Genomic DNA, 23,217 nt, shown 5'->3' on the forward strand with positions numbered 1-23,217 from the left:
GAACTAAAACCTTAGTTCACCCAAAATGAACATTTTCTTATTACTCACCCTCAAGTTGTTCCAAACCTGTATGAGTTCCATGTCTTCTGTTAAACACAAAAGAAGATATCTTGAACAATGTTTGTAACCAAACAGTTGTCAGTAGCCATTGACCAGCATAATAAGAAAAAGATTACTATGGAAGTCAATGGCTACATTAACGGTCTGGTTTACCAATATTCTTCAAAATATCTTCTTTTGTGTTCAACAGAAGAAAGAAACTGGGTGAGTAAAAGATGATTAAGTGTTATTTTTTAAAGCGGTGGTATAATGCCCTTTTCACAAGATGTAAAATAAGTCTTTGATGTCCCCAGAGTGTGTATGGGAAGTTTTAGCTCAAAATACCCCACAGATATGTTTATATAGCATGTTAAAATTGTCACTGTTTGAGGGTGAGCAAAAACGCACCGTTTATATGCAATGCAATGAGCTACTGCTCCAGGCACAGAGGACGGAGCAAACAGCTTGCACTAAGAGACATGCACTGACAATTTCAAAAACTTTTAGCCTTTTATGTTCAAACCGGAGTCAGACAAAAATGGAAAGAAGTGACAAGATGTAGACAACATTTCTGAAGGGTTAGTTGATAAATGTATGTAGCTGATGTGTAGTTATCTTCTAGTCATTTATTAGCATATTCTCTCTTGACAATCTATAAATCGTGTTCCGGGTTAATCAACCCGGAAAATCATAATCAACCACCTCTTTAAGTATCTCACCATTGCAGATTCTTAAAAAAAAAAAAATATATATATATATATATATATATATATATATATATATATATATATATATAGTTCTTTAAAGAATTCAACCTTTAAAAGAGCAAAGTCTTTGCAAATGTACATATACATATATAAATACAAATGTAAAACCCCAAAAGGCGTTCAAAGGTCACGCGTCGTCTTGTCGTGACGTCACGCTGAAGCGCTGTGATGTAGTTTCAGAGGTGGCAGCTGGTTGTTGATATCGGTTAGCCCAATAAAACTATATAAAAGTATAGAGCAAGGTCCCAGTCCTTTCTAAACAAGGTGATTGTGTATTACTGAAGCAGTATACGCTTTAAGTGTAACTACCTTGTTTGAGGAAAGGTAAGTCCTGACAGAAAAAAGTGAACTTTGATCATAATATCAGGACAAACTTTTGTGGCTAACGTTAGGCTAATAGCTAACATGCTAGCCACATACACAAATAAACACTCACCCCGACACCAAACAGCATCGTTCACATCTAACAAAGAAAGATTAATTACACAAACCTCCAAAAGCTGACTGTAGACATGATTTCAGGACGTTTGCGGGGTTACTTAGTTGTTTAGCAGATGTTGTGCTAGCTGGTGCTGCTAACCTGTCAACTTACAATAACTGACTTGATAGTTTAAGGACATATAAAGCAACAGATAATAGGTTATAAAGGCACTTTAATGTGCAGTTATGTTCAAAAGCATTTTCTGGCACGACCAATTTTCCTACTGGTTTTATTGGCATATTGAAGTGAATGCTGCTCCTGTTAGCCTAAGACCGTTTTGACTCATCTGACACTTGTTGTAATGTTTAGGCACATTACAACAGTTTTTTTTTGTGAGTGATATGAGTATGTCTGAATCATCATCCGTTCAGTGTTGTCAAGAAGCAGGAATGGTAGATGAGTAGTCATGTTTACTAAGTAAAATCTAAAGTGAAGCATGTGAAGTATTGCAGAAAGTCTCCCTCTGTTTATAGTCATCATAATATTGTTGGGGATAAGGAGGATACACTCATCTAACATCTAGTTTGAAGTCAGTAAACACATGACTAATGATTTACCAAAGTGAATCAGCCAGGCCATGACATAATTCACAGACACATGCAGTGGATATAAGTTAAGAGTTAACAAGTAAAGAGAACAATTAGGTCATGCTTTGATTACAACATGCTCATTTTGACATTTTGTTTTGTATGGTGGTGATGTTATATATGTTGCGGTTTGAAATATTTTCTACCATTTACTTTGCAATTTGAGCTGAGTTTTTTTGTGCATTTGTTTTCAGTAGCACATTTTTAATTGTCTCAAATTACCCTATGTCTGTTTATACTGTGTGTGCATATTTGCATTTTGTTTGTTTATTTTATACACTATCTATTACCTTCTTGTTTATGGTGTTGTGACAATAAAGTGATTTGATATAAAATGTCCTGATTGTGATGTGATTTATTTATTTTTTTTAGGTAAAAAGAGGCAACAAGCGACTATTATTTCATGAGTATATCCCCTGGGGAGTGTTTTTTTGGTTTTGATGCCGTGAACCTGAGAGTGGAACTATGCCCGCAGCCACTGTGGATCATAGCCAAAGAATATGTGAGGTTTGGGCCAGCAACCTGGATGAGGAGATGAAGAGGATCCGACAGGTGACTCGAAAATTCAGCTATGTCGCAATGGTGAGTTTGAAGCATTAAAGTTTTATTTAAATTAATCCAATTTCTTTTTTAAAATGTGATCTAGGACTGACCTTCTGTCCTGTCAATTTGCAAATTATGAAATCAGATTCATATGTTGAGACAGTGCAGTTAATATCTGGTATGTCTACATCAGTTGCCATAGTAAACTGAGTGTCAGCCTGATGGCAAGAGACGTCCGAGAGTCAATGTCATTGTGCAAAGAGATGATGTACTGTAAAAAGTTGTAACCTGTTTTTATAACATGCAATTGTGAGTTTATATTACTCAAAATTGTGAGTTCTGAGAAAGTCACAATTGTGTTTATCACGCAATTTTGAGAAATAAAGTCAAAACCGTGAGTTTACATCATGCTATTCTGAGAAAAAGGCACAATTGTAAGTTTATATCATGCAATTCTGAGAAAGTATTTCGAGATATAAACTCGCAATTGCAAGCAAAAAGTCAGAATTGTGAGAAAACAGCCACAATTACCTTTTGTATTGTTTATTGAGTGATGGAAACAAGCTTTCATGGTTTTTTACTTGATTAAACTAATAAAATGTATCTTGTTGGTTTAGGTTGATTCAGCAATATTAAATAATATTTTTGACTTGAACAAAACCACCTAGGGCCTAATTTATTTTAGATATTATAATTTTTAAGTTACCATTTTTTTTTTTTATATGGCAAAAACTGGACATTTTAACTCATGAGGCGCATCAGACAACAAAAAAGATAAAATGCCAAAACCGCTTGTTTGTTTGCTTGCTCGTTTATTTATTAATTATTCAATACACAATGAAAGATTTGAGCAACATGAGGAACTCAGATAAAGCTGCTCTTTGGGAATGACATTAGTCACATCGCTTCAAAAAAAGTTTAAATAAAATATAAATATTAGTTGGAAAACCTTAGTGCTTAAACTTAAAAAGCTTACGAAAATTAAACATGTTGCTTTGGCAATTAACTGAAACTAGTTGAATTACTAAAATTACAAAAACTAATGATAAAAAAAATATATTTTTATTTAAAAAAAATTGTCCGATATGCCAAACGTCATACATTTTCTGGCCCTTTTTTTTGATCATGCACTATAAATATACAAGTAACCATAACACTCATAATGCGTTTTGTTGCATTTGTAGGACACAGAGTTTCCAGGTGTTGTTGCAAGACCAATCGGAGAATTTAGAAGCAATGCAGATTACCAGTATCAGCTACTGCGGTGTAATGTTGACTTGTTGAAGATCATCCAGCTTGGCCTTACATTTATGAACGAAGAGGGCGAATACCCACCAGGAACGTCAACATGGCAGTTCAACTTCAAATTTAACCTCATGTAAGCATTGCACTTTGTAATTAAAGAGGTATTGCACTCATATTCAACAACATAGCATCAATCCATTATCTCTCTTAAATGTGCATGTTGAAGACATATGACAAGATGACTTTTCTTGTCTTCAGGTGTAACCATAGCCATCAGTGTGATTCTTTATGAAAGCAGGACATACTGTCTTTTGCAGGGAAGACATGTATGCACAGGATTCCATTGAGCTGCTCACTTCGTCAGGTATCCAGTTTAAGAAGCATGAGGAGGAGGGTATTGAGACACTGTGCTTTGCTGAGCTGCTTATGACCTCAGGTGTGGTGCTTTGTGAGGGGGTCAAGTGGCTCTCATTCCATAGGTAATCTTACAGTAATAATATTCACATACTGAAATCAATAGTGTTTCAGCGGAGATTCAAGCCACAACTCTTAACTCATTAAAATTAGAAGATTCTTGACAGCTTGAGAAAATGTACAGTACTGTAAAAAATGTGTGAAGTCTAAAACTGTCTAAAACTTTATGAATTATAAACCTCTATTTTTAAGCTAATTGTTGTTGTCTCTTCCAAACAGTGGCTATGACTTTGGGTACCTGATTAAAATTTTGTCCAACTCGAAATTGCCAGAGGAAGAGGTTGACTTCTTCGAGGTTCTTCGTTTATTTTTTCCCATCATTTATGATGTGAAATACCTCATGAAGAGCTGTAAGAACTTGAAGGTATTTTAGTGTTTGGAAATGTGCATTTTAATGTTGTCATTAGAAATATAGGGCCTACAAAGTATTCATGACTGTGGACTTTTTCCTCAGTGTTTTACAGCATTGAATCATGCTGTTTTCTTTTCTTTTCCTTTTTTTTCCCTTTTGTGTGCGTGTCAACAGAAAGAAGACTCAAAAACATATCTGGAAAAATGACGACGTGATCTGCAATAATTAGTTATTTATTTTTTACATTTATATAGAATACTATTCAGTATTGATCAGTGTTATTTTAGTATTTGTTTATATCTTATTATAGTAGGTATTCATATTTTGAGTTTGCTTTTGTTTATAATTTTAGTTTGTTTTAGTGTTATTTCTATTTATCTTTAATGTATTTTTATTTCAGTTTTAGTAATTGTAGTGCTTAAATTTTTTATTTCAGTGCCTAAAGATGTTTTTTAATAGTTTTAACAAACCTAAGACTGTAATCGCGGTCAAAAGTTATCTACTAAATACTGACTTGAATACTTGCATAGTTATAGTTAAACAATTGTAATGATTGAATAAAACTAAAAAGTTTTTTTTTTTTCACTTTGACATTTGAGTTTTTCAGTACATATGGCGCTTTTCCACTGCATGGCACGGTTCGGCTCGGCACGGTTCGGCTCGCTTCACTTTTCCACTGCGTGGTACGACTCGGCGCGGCACGGCTCGGTTCGCTTTAGCTCGGTTGCTTTTCCACTGGAGTTAGTACCGCTTCAGAGTGGGAATTATGACTGATCGTTATAGTTTATCCACTCCTCAGCAACCAACAAGAGGAACGTCTGCACTTCTCGTCCACTGACCACGATTCAGACATTTCTTTTTTGGAATTTTTTTTTCTTCAAGCAAGTAGTTTTAAAACAGGTGCTATAGCTGTGGCTGTTACTGGCTATTTAAATCTAACGGGTTTGATGTCTCGCAAATACAATGACGCTAGTGACGATTCTGTCTGTCTGACGAATCAGTGATCTACAGTGTTTCGACGTCACATTTTAGTATCGGTACGGTACGCTTGGAACCTCAACAGAGCTGGTACCATTTAAAGCGAGCCGAAGCGAGCCGTACAGTACCAAGCAGTGGAAAAGCGCCACAAGTGAGCCGTACCGAGCCAAGCCGTACCGTACCATGCAGTGGAAAAGCCGCAAAGCGTGCCATACTGAACCGAACCGTACCGTACCATGCAGTGGAAAAGCGCCAATAGAGCCAAATCAAATTTTCTGTGGTTCATTGTTATTGTAAAACAATAAAACTTGAAAACGTCTCGGTTACATATGGTAACTTGTTCCCCAAGGAGGGAACGGAGACGTGAGTCAGAAGTGATTCGGATGAATGGGGATCGCTGGCGAGTAAACAAGACATTGCATATTGGCATGCGATAATTGCACCAGCTGCTGTGCATCGCGGCGCGAGCATATACAGGTCCTTCTAAAAAAATTAGCATATTGTGATTAAGTTCATTATTTTCCATAATGTAATGATAAAAATTAAACTTTCATATATTTTAGATTCATTTCACACCAACTGAAATATTTCAGGTCTTTTATTGTTTCAATACTGATGATTTTGGCATACAGCCCATGAAAATCCCAAATTCCTATCTAAAAAAATTAGCATATTTAATCCGACCAATAAAAGAAGTGTTTTTAATACAAAAAAAGTCAACCTTCAAATAATTGTGTTCAGTTATGCACTCAATAGTTGGTCGGGAATCCTTTTGCAGAAATGAGCATGGAAGCATGGAGGCATGGAGGCAATCAGCCTGTGGCACTGATGAGGTGTTATGGAGGCCCAGGATGCTCAGATAGCGGCCTTAAGCTCATCCAGAGTGTTGGGTCTTGCGTCTCTCAACTTTCTCTTCACAATATCCCACAGATTCTCTATGGCAGGCCAATTGAGCACAGTAATACCATGGTCAGTAAACCATTTACCAGTGGTTTTGGCACTGTGAGCAGGTGCCAGGTCGTGCTGAAAAATTAAATCTTCATCTCCATAAAGCTTTTCAGCAGATGGAAGCATGAAGTGCTCCAAAATCTCCTGATAGCTAGCTGCATTGACCCTGCCCTTGATAAAACACAGTGGACCAACACCAGCAGCTGACATGGCACCCCAGACCATCACTGACTGTGGGTACTTGACACTGGACTTCAGGCATTTGACACTGGACTACCTCCAGACTCTGGCACCTTGATTTCCGAATGACATTCAAAATTTGCTTTCATCTGAAAAAAGTACTTTGGACTACTGAGCAACAGTCCAGTGCTGCTTCTTCTCTGTAGCCCAGGTCAGGCGCTTCTGTCGCTGTTTCTGGTTCAAAAGTGGCTTGACCTGGGGAATGCGGCACCTGTAGCCCATTTCCTGCACACGCCTGTGCACGGTGGCTCTGGATGTTTCTACTCCAGACTCAGTCCACTGCTTCCGCAGGTCCCCCAAGGTCTGGAATCGGTCCATCTCCACAATCTTCCTCAGGGTCCGGTCACCTCTTCTCGTTGTGCAGCGTTTTTTGCCACACTTTTTCCTTCCCACAGACTTCCCACTGAGGTGCCTTGATACAGCACTCTGGGAACAGCCTATTTGTTCAGAAATTTCTTTCTGTGTCTTACCCTCTTGCTTGAGGGTGTCAATTATGGCCTTCTGGACAGCGGTCAGGTCGGCAGTCTTACCCATGATTGCGGTTTTGAGTAATGAAACAGGCTGGGAGTTTTTAAAAGCCTCAGGAATCTTTTGCAGGTGTTTAGCGTTAATTAGTTGATTCAGATGATTAGGTTAATACTCGTTTAGAGACCCTTTTCATGATATGCAAATTTTTTGAGATAGGAATTTTGGGTTTTCATGACCTGTATGCCAAAATCATCAGTATTAAAACAATAAAAGAACTGAAATATTTCAGTTGGTGTGCAATGAATCGAAAATATATGAAAGTTTAATTTTTATCATTACATTATGGAAAATAATGAACTTTATCACAATATGCTAATTTTTTCAGAAGGACCTGTAGTGAGCAGCAGGTGCATCGCATCCTTGTTTTTCCGCTGAGGAGCCAGACCTGTGACTCGGCCGCACAGCGGAAGCTCAGCAACTGTGGTGAGGGGACTCACGTCTCCGTTCCCTCCTCGGGGAACGATTGGTTACCATACGTAACCGAGACGTTCCCCTTCATGAGCTCACTATGACGTGAGTCCAAGTGATTCTGACGGATGGGGATGTCTACCAAAACGCCACGGCTGCTGGCCCTTCCAGCGCTCAGCTTGAGCCTCCTAACCTGACCGCAGTGTTGGGCAGAAGGAGAAGTTCTAAGCAGAGAAGGTCAGTCACTGCTGTTCCGCAAGACCTACTCAATGTGACTTATTGGATAATGCTGGGAAAGCGTGCCTTTGGGGAAGGGAAAGCTGCAGGAAGCCACATCCTACCCCGGAGGGAGGCACTGTGACGGATACACACATGGACTAGCCAAGCAGGGTAGTACAACATATGGCAGTCTCTGGGGTGGTTCCATCCTAGTTATAGGGGGTGAAGAACACCAGCAGAGACAAGAGAGCGGGCTCGCCTGCAGAGGACCTGATTGTGGAGGAATACACATATGGAGTCGCCGCAGGGACCGCTACATATGAACACCCAGCTTAACACAGGTTTCACAATGCTTACGAGTGTAGGCCTGGCGTCAGATGCTCCGCAACTTCTTACTGCCGCAGGGTTGACGGAGGAACTCACAGGGTTAGCCATTTCTGGGGAACACTACTGGAGCAAATAGACGCACGTATCTGGCCTATGGGGGCGGAAGTGGCGTTGCAAGCCGACACTAAGAACGGGTCCCTCGCGCTACTGGCCACTGGGGGCGAGTATACGGAAAGATACCGGCTCTACACAAGGCTATAGAATCTAGCGAACGTGTTTGGTGTCGCCCAGCCCGCAGCTCTACATATATCTGTCAGCGAGACCCCTTGAGCAAGCGCACAGGAGGAAGCAACACTTCTAGTTGAGTGAGCTCGCAACCCGAACGGGAAAGGCACACCTTGGGCTTCGTAAGCCAATGCAATGGCATCCACTATCCAGTGAGCCATCCTCTGCTTGGAGACAGCCACCAGAAGAGGAACTAGATCGAGGAATAGGCAAAGGGACTGCACCTTGTTTGAGGCACTTGAGTCTTGACCCTGCATCTAGAGCGCCAAACGACACGCACTGGGTTGCCGTGACAACCCGCGCTGTCAGCCGGCAGCTCGACGGCACACGGCACGCTAAGCGGCTCAAGCCTTTACGAGAAAGGGGAGACGAACAACTTGCCGACGTGGTCATGCTCTCATGAGAAAACATGAACCACCCACGAGCGCAGTCTCAACACGCTTAAGCCCAGGCATGTGAAACAGTGATCGTGGCTGTCAGATGAGGACTGGAAACGGCCGCATCCAGAAACACACGGTTTGAATGACATCTTGAAAAATATGCAGTGTCAAACCATGTATACTCTTTCAGGAAACTGTTCTCTCTGGTGCTGAAGCACCCAGGGATAACCGCAGCTACACAAACAGGACGATAGTGCAAGCCTGATGTGAGCACTCACATTCTCATTGAAGTGGCAACATTCTGAGCTGTGAAAACAGCTCTTTTGCTCTTTGTGAGATCGCGGCCAGCACTGTCTGTGCTGTAACACCAACGCCAGCTTGAAGAGGCGTTCTCCAGAAGAAGCAGACTCGAATTTTGAAGTTAAAACACTCTCAGATAAGATTGCAGAGCAGGAACAGTATTCACCGTTTGGCTCCGAAGCGAAAGACAAGGATGCGAGGCACCTCTGCTCCTTATATGCTCACAGCAGCTGGTTCAATTATCGCATGCCAATGTGCATTGGCTCGTTTAGTTGCACCCGAAGTAGATGGGCTCTCGTAAGCGATCCCCATTCGTCAGAATCACTTCTGACTCACATCATAGTGAGCTGACGAACGGGAACTGGTGGTGAGTGTGTATGAATAGCCATTGCAAATTTCTTACCTCATCATTTTGGATCACACCACTGTCATCACTGCAGCATTTGCCTTGAAGTATACCAGGGGTTACTTTCATTTGTAGCATTGTGTGTGAATAGAAGGAATCTGTTTCTGATTTCCATCGTGTGATGTGCAGGGTGGTCTGCAGGAGGTGGCAGAGCAGCTTGAATTGGAGAGAATTGGACCTCAGCATCAGGCAGGGTCTGACTCGCTCCTCACCGGAATGGCTTTCTTTAAGATGAGAGAGGTGTGCCTTCATATACGCATGGTAAATATCACAAAAAGTGGCACTGGATTCAGCATTTGTACTGACTGTTACATCATTGTCGTTGCAGATGTTTTTTGAGGATCACATTGATGATGCCAAGTATTGTGGTCACTTGTATGGACTGGGTTCAGGCTCATCCTATGTCCAGAACGGCACCGGAAATGCCTACGAGGAGGAGGCAAACAAGCAGCAGTCATGACACAAGAATCCCTCACCATAAAGAACCTCATGTACAGGGCTCAAAACATGGGTTTTTAGTTGTTGTTGTTTTGTTTTCAATGAGATTTCATAGGAATTTGCACTTTAAAGCTCCCATCCAACAGAAGAAGAAAAAACTTCTTCCCTTTGTTGCCTTCTCTGGGTTAAATCTTTTCACACAATGTTCATCTTTTATGGTTAAGGAAGAGGAACTATTTGATGTTTGAGCCCCCCCCCCCCCCACACACACACAACTCAGCCTTAATATTAAGCTACTTTTTATGTTCTTCTTTTTTATCGTTAATTTATTGGATTCATTTCTTCTCGTGAACGGTTGCATAATTCATTGACTAATTTGGCGAGTACACCAGTCACCTACGTGAACTGTCGTTCCCTGATTACAGGAGTATTGTTTTCTCATACTTCGCAATAGCTTTAGACAGATGGAGGATCTCACAGACACAGGTAAATACAGGCACTTAATTGTAAAGCGAAGCCTCGCACTGATTTTACTCTTTATGTTGGGTTTGCACAAATTTTACCACACGAGTAAATTAAGAGTGATGATGTAACTGCCACTATTTAAGTGAACTGAAGACACCTCATACTTCTGCATCAAAATTGTCTTTCCATTTTCATTTTTAAAAGAAATGTAAAGGTTTTGTAGTATTTTAGTATCAAAACTTCAAAGCCTTTTATTCATTTAATATAAGAAATAATGACTCTTAAAGGGAATCTTAACCAACTCAAGTACTCAGTATCAGTGGAATTAGTTAGTTTTACTTGTAGTGCTGGTTTTTTGAATGGTGCACATTTTGTGCTGTTTGGGGTTTCCTCCTGATTTTCCTCTTTATTCTGTTTTTGTATTGTATTGCTTTACAATTCTGTGTTGCCTAGATCTGCTCTATGTACTGAAAGATATTTGAATAAATGCTGTGTTAACTAATCTGAGCTTTTATAGACATGTGAATCACATGAACACAGCTTTTCTTTTTTCTTTTTTGAATGTGTGATTCGGTGAATTATGATTTTGGTAGCTCTTAACCTCCCTCGTCCTGTTTGTCTGTCATCTTAATGTGTACAGTATCCACTATGGTATTATGCAATATACAGTGACTGTTTTTAGAGCTTTTGGAAATAAAAGCCTGATTTTTCTTACATTTCTAACTGAAGTCTGTTCAGACATATGCTGTATTTAGGTTTGATTGCACAATTCCTAAAGGACGGTTACTAGTGTTCAATTGAAACAATACCAAAACAACACTGTAGCACTTAATAAAATATCGCTTTATTTCTCTTACAGTAACATTCATCAAGGCATAACGTTCAATGGCGTTGTCATACAGAGTGGTGTCTGAATGTATATGAAAACATTAAGCTTGAGCCAGCAGAATTTCACAGACTCTCAAAGAACAAGAGCAGCAACGACAATCAGCTTGTCTACATATACACAAAGCAAGAACCAGTAGAAATCTTGTATCACAGTTTATTTTAATGTGGTGTGTGTATGAACCTAGTAATCACAAAGTAACAGAAATCCTATACGACATTTCCTTAAAAACTACAAAACAGACAACACACCACAGCTCTTGGCATTTCTGAGGTTTTGTTCACACCTCAAGTCAGAATCAAGTACATTTACATGCAATATATTGAATCAAATTCAGATAGAAATACGGTATACTTTAGAAGAGCCCTTAGATAAATCAGATGCGATACAAAACCACATCTGAGTTTTGCATTAAGTGTGCAAACAGAGTTATGCAAAGTATTCTAAAATATAATCAATATACTGACTTATAGTGAAATGTTCACTGCAGCTGCAGTATCACAATGAATATGGACAAGAGTTATCAGAATACATTTTCCTTGCATACTTGATTCGACAGAACCATCAAGAAAACAACATTTAAAAACTGAAATGTGCAGCTTCAGGCGCTGTTCAAAGTGCATACAGAGTATTTTTGTCTTCCCTCTGCTTGTCAGGTAAAAACAGTAGATAAACAGTGTTTTTGTCTGGATATGCAGTGCTAAAAATGGCCTAAAATGTTTTGCTACATCAGTCTTTTTGCTTGTGTACGACCTTTGCAAAACTCAGGACAGCTGGGATCCAGACTTAAGGGTGATGGACAAGATCCTCACTGACACATTGTCAAATAAAACAGATCATAGACATGATGTACAAATGCATCTGTATAGTAATGAACAAAATTTTAACAATGCAGGATCAAAACTGGTAAAAAAAAAAAAAAAATCTGTTGAAGTTTAGTGGGCTTTTCAGTTTTCACATTTCAAACGACTAAGTATCACCATCACACAGCATGCATAAATACTTCACGTTTCCCAGACTAACAAAAAATGTCGCCTTCTTTAGCAATGTCTACACCACACACGCTATATTCAAGGCATTTTCCATACAAACTTCTAACATTTTTTAAACGTGGGTCCAGGAACCATTGTGATGTTACCTTGTTCAGCCACATCTGTGGGTATCTTTAGGCACGTTAAGATATCTCAGCCATTCAGTTTCCAAGGAGGAGAAAAGACTGTGGCCCTTTATGAATGTACACTTCATTATCCTGCTTCTGTTAGGGCTTGTGAAGGGTCACAATTCAATAGGTAGAGAGTGGAAGGGCAGTGCAAGTCTATGCAAGAGCAGCAGAGACGTCTTCACTGTTCCACTGACAACAGACATCATTAGGACAAAACTCCTAAAGTGTAAATATAAGAAATATAATATAATATATCAGTATATGTGGTATGTACAGTACACTACCATTCAAAGGTTTGGGGAAAGTAAGATTTTTTAAAAGAAATTAATACTTTTTTCAGGAAGGATCCATTAAATGAATTAAATGTCCAAATAAAGACATAGATAATGTTACAAAATATTTATATTTCAAATCCATGCTGTTATTTTGAACTTTCCATTCATCAAAGAATCCTGAAAAAAAACATATTGCAGTTTTCACAAAAAAATTAGGACGTAGCACAACTGTTTTCAACATTGGTAATAATAAATATGTATATCTTGAGCAGCAAATCAGCATATTAGAATGATTTCTGAAGGATAATGTGACACTGGAATAATCACATCACAAGAAAATTAAAAAAAAAAAATATATATATATATATATAAAATAGTTCATTTAAATTGCAATAATATTTCATAATTTTACTGTTTTTACTGTATTTTTGATCAAATAGCAGCATTGGTGAGCAAAAGAGAAAAAATATATACTCCAAACCTTTGAACGGTAGTGTTACAATACTATAATTTTGAAGCACTTTAAAGTTTTATGATCTGAAAATAGGTCAAATTATGTAGTTATTGTAATATGTACAACACAAAATTAACAAACCTGTTTCATTAACATGTTCCTAAGTTTCCTTCTCAATAGTTAAGGCTGGGTTGCTTGTACCTGTCAGGAAAACACAGAATGAAAAGTGTACAACATTGTTTCCCCACACTGTAATATTACCTCACACATTCAAAGCTCCAGGTTTACCTCATATCTATTAGTCATATATATGGTCAAGACAAACAGAACACTAAATGTAATGGTTTTGTAATGATCTCAGATGTGACATAACTGTCCTGTCACCTCGCTTGTCTCTGTCTTCACTTCCCTCTGACTGTCCGTTATTCAGCAGCCGGCTCTGAGACTCTCTCAGAGGTTTAGGTGGAAACTGATGAGACTCTCCAGCACTGGAAGAATGAAAAGGGCATGAATGGAAAGCTCTGCATATCAGCAATACACTATGCCACAATGCAATGCACATTTCAAGTGTGCCAGTGGAACCAGAAGTAATATCCAATGCAGATTTTGGGACATTTTTTCTTATATATATATATATATTTGTTCTATTGTTATACAATATGTTCCTAAATGAATAATTCATCTGAGGCATGAACCTTTTGATAGAAGGGTTGCGTCCTGGGGGCAAGGAGGGTTGTTCGGGGTCTGGGTTCACTAGACATGTGGGGAATGAACAGCCGTCACCCAGACTGCAGAAACACAACGTGATACAGAGGGAATGAGATCGGCGAACACTGACACTAATATTTTCAGTGCTACTGAATATGACTGATACCTTGAAAAAATAGGCAGCAGCCAGTATTTCTTTTCTTCTCCAAACACTTGGCAAAAGTTCTTGTTTGTTCCTAAACTGAAGCCGTTCTTGTCTGGTCCATGTTGGAACGCAGGAGCTCTGAAAGCCTCTGAAAGGAGAAACATTTAAACCGCATAAACACATAAAGACACTACATATACTGTACAATGCTACTAACATGATTTCAAATTTTCTCTGAACTTTTAACCCTCTAAAGCATAACATATGAAATGCTAATCAGAAAAATTGAGACTAGTCTGTTCCATTTTTTTTTAATGGAACAGTATTGAGCCTTTAGACAAAAACATTTGTTTAACCCTTTGTGTGTGTGTGTGTGTGTGTTTTTTGTTGTTGTTGTAGAGTATCATACTTTTATGACTCATATTATAGTATGATATAGGAAAATATGGAGCTCATACTCAAGAAAAAAACGCCTCAATTTTATTCAGAGGCCCAAACTTTATTGCTATTGCTGATATTTATGTATATCTGATTGCTTATAATGTAAATCAGTGAGATTGTTACAGTATAGCAGAGTACTTAAGTACTTACATGAAATGCATTTAAATATCAGTTGTCACTCTATTTCTCCAAAAAACATGTCTTAGTAAGATGATATTTAAATGTGTAGTCTTATGATCAAAGCTCTGTGTTTTAATTGTGGGGGTAACGCATATAATGCAATGCAATGCAATGATAATCGAGAGATGAACAAATAAACATTTCTCAAAAGCCTGATGTCTCATATTTGATACCCAAATGTTAACATGATTTTTCTAAAAAAATAAAAATAAAAAAAGATTTAAAAAGGTTTTTCAAAAAATCAGATAAAAAATAAGTAAAAATTTCACAGCAAAAAGACATGTGCCACAACCTGAAGGTGGACATTTTTAGAATCATACTAAAAAGCAATTTACTTGCTAATAAAGTATGAACTATAAATCAGGCAAGAGAAGACATGAAGTAGATTGTGTACAACAAAGATTTGATCGCATTGATAATTTATTGTCCTTAGAAATTTGAGTAACAAATATGATACAGTAGGCTTTGCAGGGTTAAGAATAAAATATATGTCTAATTCTGAGAGTAATTTTTTAAAATGTTCAACCATAATGCATCTTGACACACTTGCTTTTGCCAGAAGACTGGGCATGTTGCCACAGGTACATGTTCCCTTGATGATCTGCCACAAAGGGCAGACGGCAGAAGACCTAAACACCACCCCAGATCTGAGTCATGGTTGTATGAGACGTATTTGATCAGGCAGTGCAGACAGATGATCACAGAATGCACAATACACACTATTGAGGAGCCCATGTTTAATAGAGAAATCCAAAGGTAATTACAGCCAACCCACTCACCCAATGTGGATCTGTTCTTGCAGACAAGCCAGCAGTGATAAGCAAACAAAAACGCTAGGCTCACTGAGAACGTGGAGGCAGCGAAAAACAGGAACATGATGTGAAATTTGGCTTGGGTATCAGGCAGGCCATTCTGTGAGAAACATAGGGAAAACACCACAAACAGGCGTAGACTGAAATAAACAAAAAAACAGCTCAGGCCTAATTCAAGCTATTGGCTGCTATATTATCTAGTTGATATACAGTTTTACAGAATATAGTATGTCTGGAATACTGTTACATAAAGTTGTGAAATTAAACGTGTGGGATACATGGTCCCTATGGACAGTCTATTGTAGACTAGAAAAACATTTAGAACAAGCCTACATTTCCTTGACTACTGGATCTCACAGAAAGTGTAACTTAGGTGTTATGCTGAGGGAAACTATAGAAACTACAGGAACTATCAATAATGTCAGTGAATGACTCAGTCCTACCAAATACTGGATTAGACGCTGATGTGTTTTACCATCAACCTTTCAAAATAAAAATGAAACATTGTTTTTATTGAAAAGATGATAGTACACCAGTTGGTGTGTTATTAAATTAAAGACAGCCTATCTGAACATACAAAAGATCTGTTTCCTAATATAAGCCTAATAAATCAATAATTCATACTTACAGTCCAGAACTGAATGAAATACTGCAAGTCTGTGGCAGTGACAAAGAGGCAATACAACAATGAATATGCTAGGAAGAGCATGAAAAACTTGTAGTTGGCGAAGCCCACGCAATTGTTCACCCTGTCAAAGAAGACAAAATTAGCCTGAATAAAATTGGACATTAATATCTATTTTTATTGCAAAATACTGGCCAACATACACTATAACAAGGGAAAATGGTCAGTTTTTACCTTAAAAGCTATTTCATTTCTACCCTTCTTGACACTACTTTTGTTTGTGAAATGTAATGTAATCAGATTGATTCAGCTCATTTAAATAATATTTTTGACTTGAATAAAACATTTTTACAATATCGCATTATTAACTAGCTACACTATGTAACTTTTGTCCCTCTAGTGGCTGTTGCATAAAATTAATAAATAGTAAAAATGTACTATTTATTTATAAATGATCCTTTGTTTTAGTAATGACATCGTGGAGCTTCAGCTCTCTTCTGTGGGGATGAATTTGACTGTATGTGTTTGTGTGACTGAAGCTGGCCATGGTTACAGGTGATCATGTCAATTATGCAAATTAATTAATAAATAACAAAAGAAAGAATATATGGAGCCCAGAACATGACATGGACAAAAATATATAAATCATGGCCACGGATTAAGAATTTGTTCTCTTGGCCACATAGAACTAAATCGTTACCTCGTTTTGATTTTGAAAACAAGTGAAGGAATTATTACAACGTGGCCATTATTTAGTAAAACGTGGGAATTAATTATTATTGTGTACACGATTTAAAACGAGGGAACGAATTAGTAAAACGTGCTGACATAGGCCATCAGAAAGTTGTGGGAACAAATTTCTAATACATACATATCAAACATATGATTTAAAAAAAATGTAAGCATGAAGGTTCATTTCTAAATCTAACCATCAGTGCAGAGAGTAGAAATTCACTAAAATTAGTCACCAATTCACCAAAATGTACAATTATACCACCAAAAATTTTCACTTTATTAAGCTACCTTAAATATTTACCCTAGAGTAGCTTTAAGTGGCAAAATCAAATAAGGTGTGCAAGGAAAATAATGTTTGTTTTGTTGGTCTAATAGAAACCTATAGAAAGGTTTGGTGCATGTCTGCCTTCCAAGAGCAAAATATCTTTTTATTTTTGCTTTGCGTTTAATCTACTGAGCTAGTACATACCACGGACAATGGTGATCCATCTTTAAAATGCACCTGTAAAACAGCAGAGGCAGGAGCTGTTGAAATGCAACACAGCAAAATCGAATATGTGTTCTGTCTTTTAAAAAAGGAGAAAGACATACATATCACAGGCAGAGCAATGATGACATCGATCAGGCTTCAGCAGCAGACAGTGATCACAGTAGCGGATAGCTGTATCAAGACAGCTTGTTAAAATACAGATCGATAGGATTCACTGAAGACTGAAGACAGATTGAAACAAATGTAATTGTCTGCGGCCATTATTTGTTACTAAGCCTAAATCTAGGCTGAATGGACTGTTACAGACTTGGCATGCTAACAACAGTGATGTCTTTGGCACAATCAGGATGTGCTGAACGTAAAGAAAAGTGCCCACCTCCTGACATTGTGCGCGTGTAAATGGGCAAATTCTTAGCAATTCTCCTCAAGATTTCCTGTTGAGATTCTCTCCGATCTTCACGCTCTAATAGTTCCTTGTCAGGATGTGACAGGTGGAACTGAAAGGAACAGACAAAAAAGCAAAACATTTTGATATTTCCTGTGTGACAAGCAAGCACGGTCTGCACTTAGAGTGAGAGGTACGACTGATTGCCAGTTTGAGCCATATGTGGTTTCTCTATTACAGTTGGTTTCTCATTCCCTCAGCATGAAATAATAACAGCTTCCAGTGAGGTGCTATAGTTACACCGACGATCACATGCAATTTACAACCCAACATGCTGTTTTTTCAATAAGCGTAACCACTCATCATAAAGGGTGTTATACCATACATTTACAAATATTACACAGCTAACAGGCAAATAAAATTCATTATAAGCCAACACCTCATGAGTCATACTGAGTATGCTGTGCAAAATAACATTTAAATGTACAGTTTACACTACATTCTGATGACTTCAGTTGTCTGCTACTAATTATTGGTGTTTACCTTTAAATTAATACTTATTAATTTATTTCTATACTCAAATTTACTCACCTCTTTGAGGGGGTTCATGGGTTTTGTGAAGATGGTTTGCCAGTATGACCACACGAACATTATGAAAAGCACATGATAAACCAGGAGATAAACTACTGTGATACAAAAGAAATATTGAAAGCTGATTAAAAAAGATCATTACATCATTGGTGGTGCTCCCTAAGGGAATTGCTCGTGCCTATGGTGAGGGGTTATTAAACTTATTAAACTTTGGTGCATAACTCATTCTGCACTGTTAACTCAAATCATGTGGTTGAGGAGATGTGTTTTTTTTTTTTTTTTACATTTTACCAAGACAAATGATAATACGGGTGAAAATGTCCAATGGACTTACATTAGCATCATTACTCCAGTCTTCAGTGTCACAATGATCATTCAAAAATCATTCAACCATTTATAAACATTCAGAAAATGCACAAATCATTATAAATATTTGCTCCAATTAAAGGAAAGACATTGTCACTGAAATTACCTCTTTAAAGAAAAAAAAGTAAAACATTGTAAGATAAGGCTAACTTACCTTTCTCTCCCATGTTTTCAATGGATTCTGCAGTGGAAAGAGAAAGAAAAAGGTAACAATGTCTCTACAACTTTGTTAATGCTGTATTTTTTTTTATTCTGCACTGGATATTATTGTATAAACAGTAGGACTGAAACTCCTTGTGCATTTAGAAGGTCAGCGAGCAGCAGATGGTTCTGATCACAGTTGCTGGGACTCACGCTGTACAGAGACTCTTGATCAGATGCCCAAATTCACTAACTCATGATTGCATCGCTTCAACTGGTGCTCTTTCAGGACGATGAGCTATTTTCGTGGTGACGATGTTAGAGATATTAACTATGACCACACAGGAACATGCAAGGAAAAAAGCTGTTTCAAAATCAAGGTTGGACCACACACACACAGATGACACAGAAGGGGGGTTTTGTTTTGCATAGTGTGTTTTTAAAGAAATATTCTTTTGAGGTTTGACACATTCTAAGCATATAGGCTGTTTGAATAAATATCTAGCTCTTTAAGTTTACTAAAAAGGCAGTGTCCTAAAAGCCTCATTAGATTAGCCTCATCTAATGTGACTTGGGATGCACTACTCTGTACTCTTTATCCAAAATATGCTCTTTGAAAGATCTGGCACATAAGTAAAAATAAATTAATTAAATAAAAATAAAAAACCTCTGAAGCACAAAACAGAAACGAAATCCCAGAATACAATGCTTAATTGAGTATAATAGATGCACAGTTTCAGGGGGTGCTTAAAAAGCTGTGATACGTTCGTAATTTTGTAATAATTCACAAAAGGCATGTAAAGAATAACTGCAAGTGTCCAGCAATCACATTATATACTGTAATAAGGCCATTATCACCACACCTTATCATTGGTATACAACCCTCTCAATTCGAGCAATTAAAACTGTCAACAGATGACGAGACACATTATGACCAATTTCAGCGATTAAACCATTTATTCTACTGATGACATCAGTGTTGTTTAAGAAATGTCAATTGTGTTTGTTGCTAAACTCAACGTGCAGCACAAGTGATTTGACAGCAGAAATAGGTCAAGTAGAGATTGGGGAGGTTGAGTTTGACAGCTTGGCAGTGAGATTACCTTTAAGACATAGGGATAAGCAGAAAGTATGATTATAACAACCTTTGTCACCATGGGTTGGGTAAAATAAAGATTCACTGACCACCAATTATCATGGCGTGCTAAAATAAATGCAATGATCGCATAGTAGTAGTATTAAGAAGGAAACAGATCTTCTTTTAAACTAACACTGTCTGTTACGGTTTTTTGGATTAATTACTCACCCTCATTTCGTTCCAAACCCGTAAGTCTTCGTTCATCTTCAGAACGCAAATGAAGATCTTTTTGACGACATTTTTGATCTTTCTGTCCCTCCATTGACAGCTACGCAACTACAATTTTGACACTTCAAAAAGTCCATAAAAGATAGCTAAACCAATCCATATGAATTGAGTGGTTTAGTCCAAATTTTCTGAAGAGACTCGATCGCTTGCGATGAACAGATTTAATTTAGGCTTTACTCACATATAAGCATTGATCAGTGAACATGAACAGAAGCTCAACCAAACAAGCTTGAAGCGTGTGAACAAACCTCTTGCGGAAGCTCAAACGTGCTGCAAAACATGAGATGGAACCTCATTGGTTCTTGCGGAAGCACAAACGAACCTGCTTGACGCAAGAGAACAAATCTTGTGGGTTCTTGCGGATATAAATCAGCGAACATAAACATAAGTTCAACCGAACCAGCTTGACACGCGAGAACAAACCTCATTGGTTCTTGCTGAAGCTCAAACGTGTTGCGAAACACAAGAATGAACCTCATTGGTTCTCGCACGTCAAGCGAACATGCTTGAGCTTCCATTTACCACAACTGTTGTGTGAGTTGATTAATGTTTATATGTGAATAAAAGCCTAAATTCAATCTGTTCATCATAGAAAGGGATAGTGCATCTTCAGAAAATTTTGGACGAAACTGCTCAATTCATATGATTTAGTTTTATGATCTCTTTCTGAACTTTTTGAAGCACCAAAGTGGTAGTTGTGTAGCTGTCTATGGGGTCTCACCCTCGGTCTCAGATTTCATCAAAAAGATCTTAATTTGTGTTTCGAAGATGAACGAAAGTCTTATGGGTTTGAAACGACGTGAGGGTGAGTAATTAATGACAGATTTTTCATTTTTTAGTGAACTATCCCTTTAAAGCACTTCAAGGTTTTTATTCTGTTAGTTCAAGTACAAAGCAAGGGGTGGGGTGCCTGGAGACCCACTGACTGCAGTTCAGCATAAACCAGTATAAATTGCCGGTGGGAACAGCCATTAGAAATGTGGCCAGGCCACCGAAACTTTACTCAGTGAAGTCTCCAAGGAACATCACAAATCAGCTGTTTTATCCACAGATATTTAAACGTCATTTGATTCTATAAAAGGAGTCCAAACACACACACAATTAGTCTTCAGAGAATAACAGGGCATCCTCATGATCATTCACCATTCAAGAGAACAATAAAGCCTCTTCATGCTGTTTTTATGGGAACATGATAGCAGATGTAATCAAAGGAGGAAATTATGTTAATGTGAAAACAAACCTTTGCTTTCTGTGCACATACAAATGACACAGTACACAATAAAGCTTGAAGATGTTTTTACAGTGCTCAGAGCTCATATTTACAGCAACAAAAGAAGGGGGAGAAATCGGGTTTTGTATGAGAGTCTCATGGGTAGTTATAGAGTGATGCCAAAATTTCTCCATACAGTATTGCATATGGGTCAGTGACATGATGCTATTTTTTGTGGATCTAAAGTATTAAGTTACTCCAAAATACATTCAAATTCAAATTCATAAAAATACTTGAGTACACCTTTTCTAGGAACATTTTGACTTTGAAAAGGTAGCCTACATTTTGTTGAGGTCAAATGAAGCAAAAACACATATGACTTTAAGAAAAACATTATAATTGTGTGTGTGTGTGTGTGTGTGTGTGTATATATATATATATATATATATATATATATATATATATATATATATATATATATAATCTTTTTATCATCTCACATGCTTAGTAGTCACTGACCCATATATGTTGTTTATCAGTTTTATAATTAAGAGAGACATGCATAATATTATTATATTAAGGGGCTCTTGTAGGCTCCAGACACACTATGCGCATATAAAGAGAGGGGTTAAATAAATTAATCTCAAACAACTTGACACTAATTATGACCCACTCTTAGTCAATCGGTTGATAAGCAAATATACTCGATCAATATCAGAGATATTGCTCAAGTAGCCTAACAGAAGCAGATATATGCACATGGTCGATAAACCAGGTATTATTTATTCATTCACACCAACTTCATTCAGAGAGCTTCTTCCATTCTTACCTATGCAGAGCTGCACTACATAGGCGTAGTAGGACCATGCCACGATCAGACTGATGAACAGCACAGGGATCCAGTATAAAACTCTCCAGCAGTCATCGCTGCGCGAGCCCGACGGCGCCATCTTTCTATTAGAAGACCAAAAGTGGTCAAACGACAAGTTCAGCCTCAGCGATCCCGCACTGCTGTTAAAACAGCATCATGTCTTCCTCCGTGTGCAGATGCTGTTCGTCTGCTCCTGCATCCTCCAGTTCTCCGCTCGCTCTTGTTTGCAGTAGCACATCGGTGCCGCCCCTTTCTACAAACTTACATGATGCTCACGCGATGCGGTGGTGTTACTACTACCGCCTTCTATCAAGTCTCCTGTATTTTATTTAGCAAGCCTGTTCAGATTTGCTATAACTATTAGCTAGCCTATTTATAAATCTATTTGCTATAGCCTATTGATAATGTCACACCAGCAATGTTAAACAACACATTGTTACACTATCATTAGTTGGCCCGGTTTCACAGACAGGGCTTAGATTAAACCAGGATTTGACTTTAGTTCAATTAGGACATTTAAGAAGTTTTTATAAATGTTCCTCAGAGAAAAAAAAAACATGGTGTGCATCTGACAAAACAATGGCAATATCAGTGCAAGTTGCTTTCAGTTAAAACAGCTCAAACATCCATTTTAGCCTGGGACTAGCTTAAACCTTGTCTGTGAAACCGACCAGGTCCATTCTCTTCTGATAAACATTTTAAACCAGTCTAAGCTGGTTTTTGACGGTCTTCCAGTCTGGTCTGCTGACCTTTCAGCATTTAGTGAGAAAATTAGCCTGCAGCCCAGCCAAATAGCTGAAAACCTGCCTGGCCAGGCTGTGAGACCAGTTAGAACCAGCTTTGACTGGTTAGTAGGCTTTTCATTGTTACATTGTGCTTGACCAAACAAACATCATCATTAACAATATAGGTCTAATCTAAAATGATCACTATAAACACTTGAGTTTTTTCGGGTTTTTTTAAA

General features: G+C 37.9%; 2 protein-coding genes across 4 annotated transcripts; one reads left to right on the forward strand and one right to left on the reverse strand.

The window, feature by feature from the left end:
- The first annotated feature begins 960 nt into the window (after positions 1-960).
- On the forward strand, positions 961-11,124 carry cnot7 (CCR4-NOT transcription complex, subunit 7). Of its 2 annotated transcripts, XM_077236092.1 has the most exons (7): positions 961-1,130; positions 2,247-2,456; positions 3,602-3,795; positions 3,980-4,141; positions 4,356-4,500; positions 9,637-9,747; positions 9,836-11,124. In XM_077236092.1, exons 2-7 carry the CDS (start codon positions 2,340-2,342, stop codon positions 9,965-9,967), a joined length of 861 nt encoding a protein of 286 aa, XP_077092207.1. In that variant the 5' UTR covers positions 961-1,130; positions 2,247-2,339; the 3' UTR covers positions 9,968-11,124. The 2 variants fall into 2 exon arrangements, with proteins under 2 accessions (XP_077092207.1, XP_077092208.1); XM_077236093.1 differs by lacking the exons at positions 961-1,130; positions 2,247-2,456 and having other exon boundaries at positions 3,660-3,795; positions 3,921-4,141.
- A 108-nt stretch (positions 11,125-11,232) lies between these two features.
- On the reverse strand, positions 11,233-22,514 carry zdhhc2 (zDHHC palmitoyltransferase 2). 2 transcript variants are annotated; one of them, XM_077236090.1, is made up of 14 exons: positions 22,212-22,514; positions 18,820-18,846; positions 18,300-18,394; positions 17,700-17,820; positions 17,425-17,494; positions 17,303-17,335; positions 16,102-16,222; positions 15,917-15,955; positions 15,441-15,573; positions 14,062-14,188; positions 13,883-13,975; positions 13,572-13,675; positions 13,329-13,388; positions 11,233-12,677 (listed from the first exon to the last, which is right to left on the reverse strand). In XM_077236090.1, exons 1-13 carry the CDS (start codon positions 22,330-22,332, stop codon positions 13,348-13,350), a joined length of 1,125 nt encoding a protein of 374 aa, XP_077092205.1. In that variant the 5' UTR covers positions 22,333-22,514; the 3' UTR covers positions 11,233-12,677; positions 13,329-13,347. The 2 variants fall into 2 exon arrangements, with proteins under 2 accessions (XP_077092205.1, XP_077092206.1); XM_077236091.1 differs by lacking the exon at positions 15,917-15,955.
- Positions 22,515-23,217: the final 703 nt, after the last annotated feature.

Source organism: Siphateles boraxobius, unplaced genomic scaffold (assembly GCF_051911475.1).
Source record: "Siphateles boraxobius isolate OS27281-9 unplaced genomic scaffold, OSU_SipBor_1 2, whole genome shotgun sequence".
Lineage (NCBI taxonomy): Eukaryota > Metazoa > Chordata > Actinopteri > Cypriniformes > Leuciscidae > Siphateles > Siphateles boraxobius.

Excerpts from the sequence above, each read along its gene's own strand:
- cnot7 (XM_077236092.1), top strand. The coding sequence starts at position 2,340 with ATGCCCGCAGCCACTGTGGATCATAGCCAAAGAATATGTGAGGTTTGG. Across the intron at positions 4,142-4,355 it reads AAGTGGCTCTCATTCCATAG|TGGCTATGACTTTGGGTACC; the intron begins GTAATCTTACAG and ends TCTTCCAAACAG. Across the intron at positions 4,501-9,636 it reads AGAGCTGTAAGAACTTGAAG|GGTGGTCTGCAGGAGGTGGC; the intron begins GTATTTTAGTGT and ends TGTGATGTGCAG.
- zdhhc2 (XM_077236090.1), bottom strand. The coding sequence starts at position 22,332 with ATGGCGCCGTCGGGCTCGCGCAGCGATGACTGCTGGAGAGTTTTATAC. Across the intron at positions 17,495-17,699 it reads CACGCGCACAATGTCAGGAG|CTATCCGCTACTGTGATCAC; the intron begins GTGGGCACTTTT and ends GTCTTGATACAG. Across the intron at positions 14,189-15,440 it reads CAAGAACAGATCCACATTGG|AGGCTTTCAGAGCTCCTGCG; the intron begins GTGAGTGGGTTG and ends TTCTCCTTTCAG.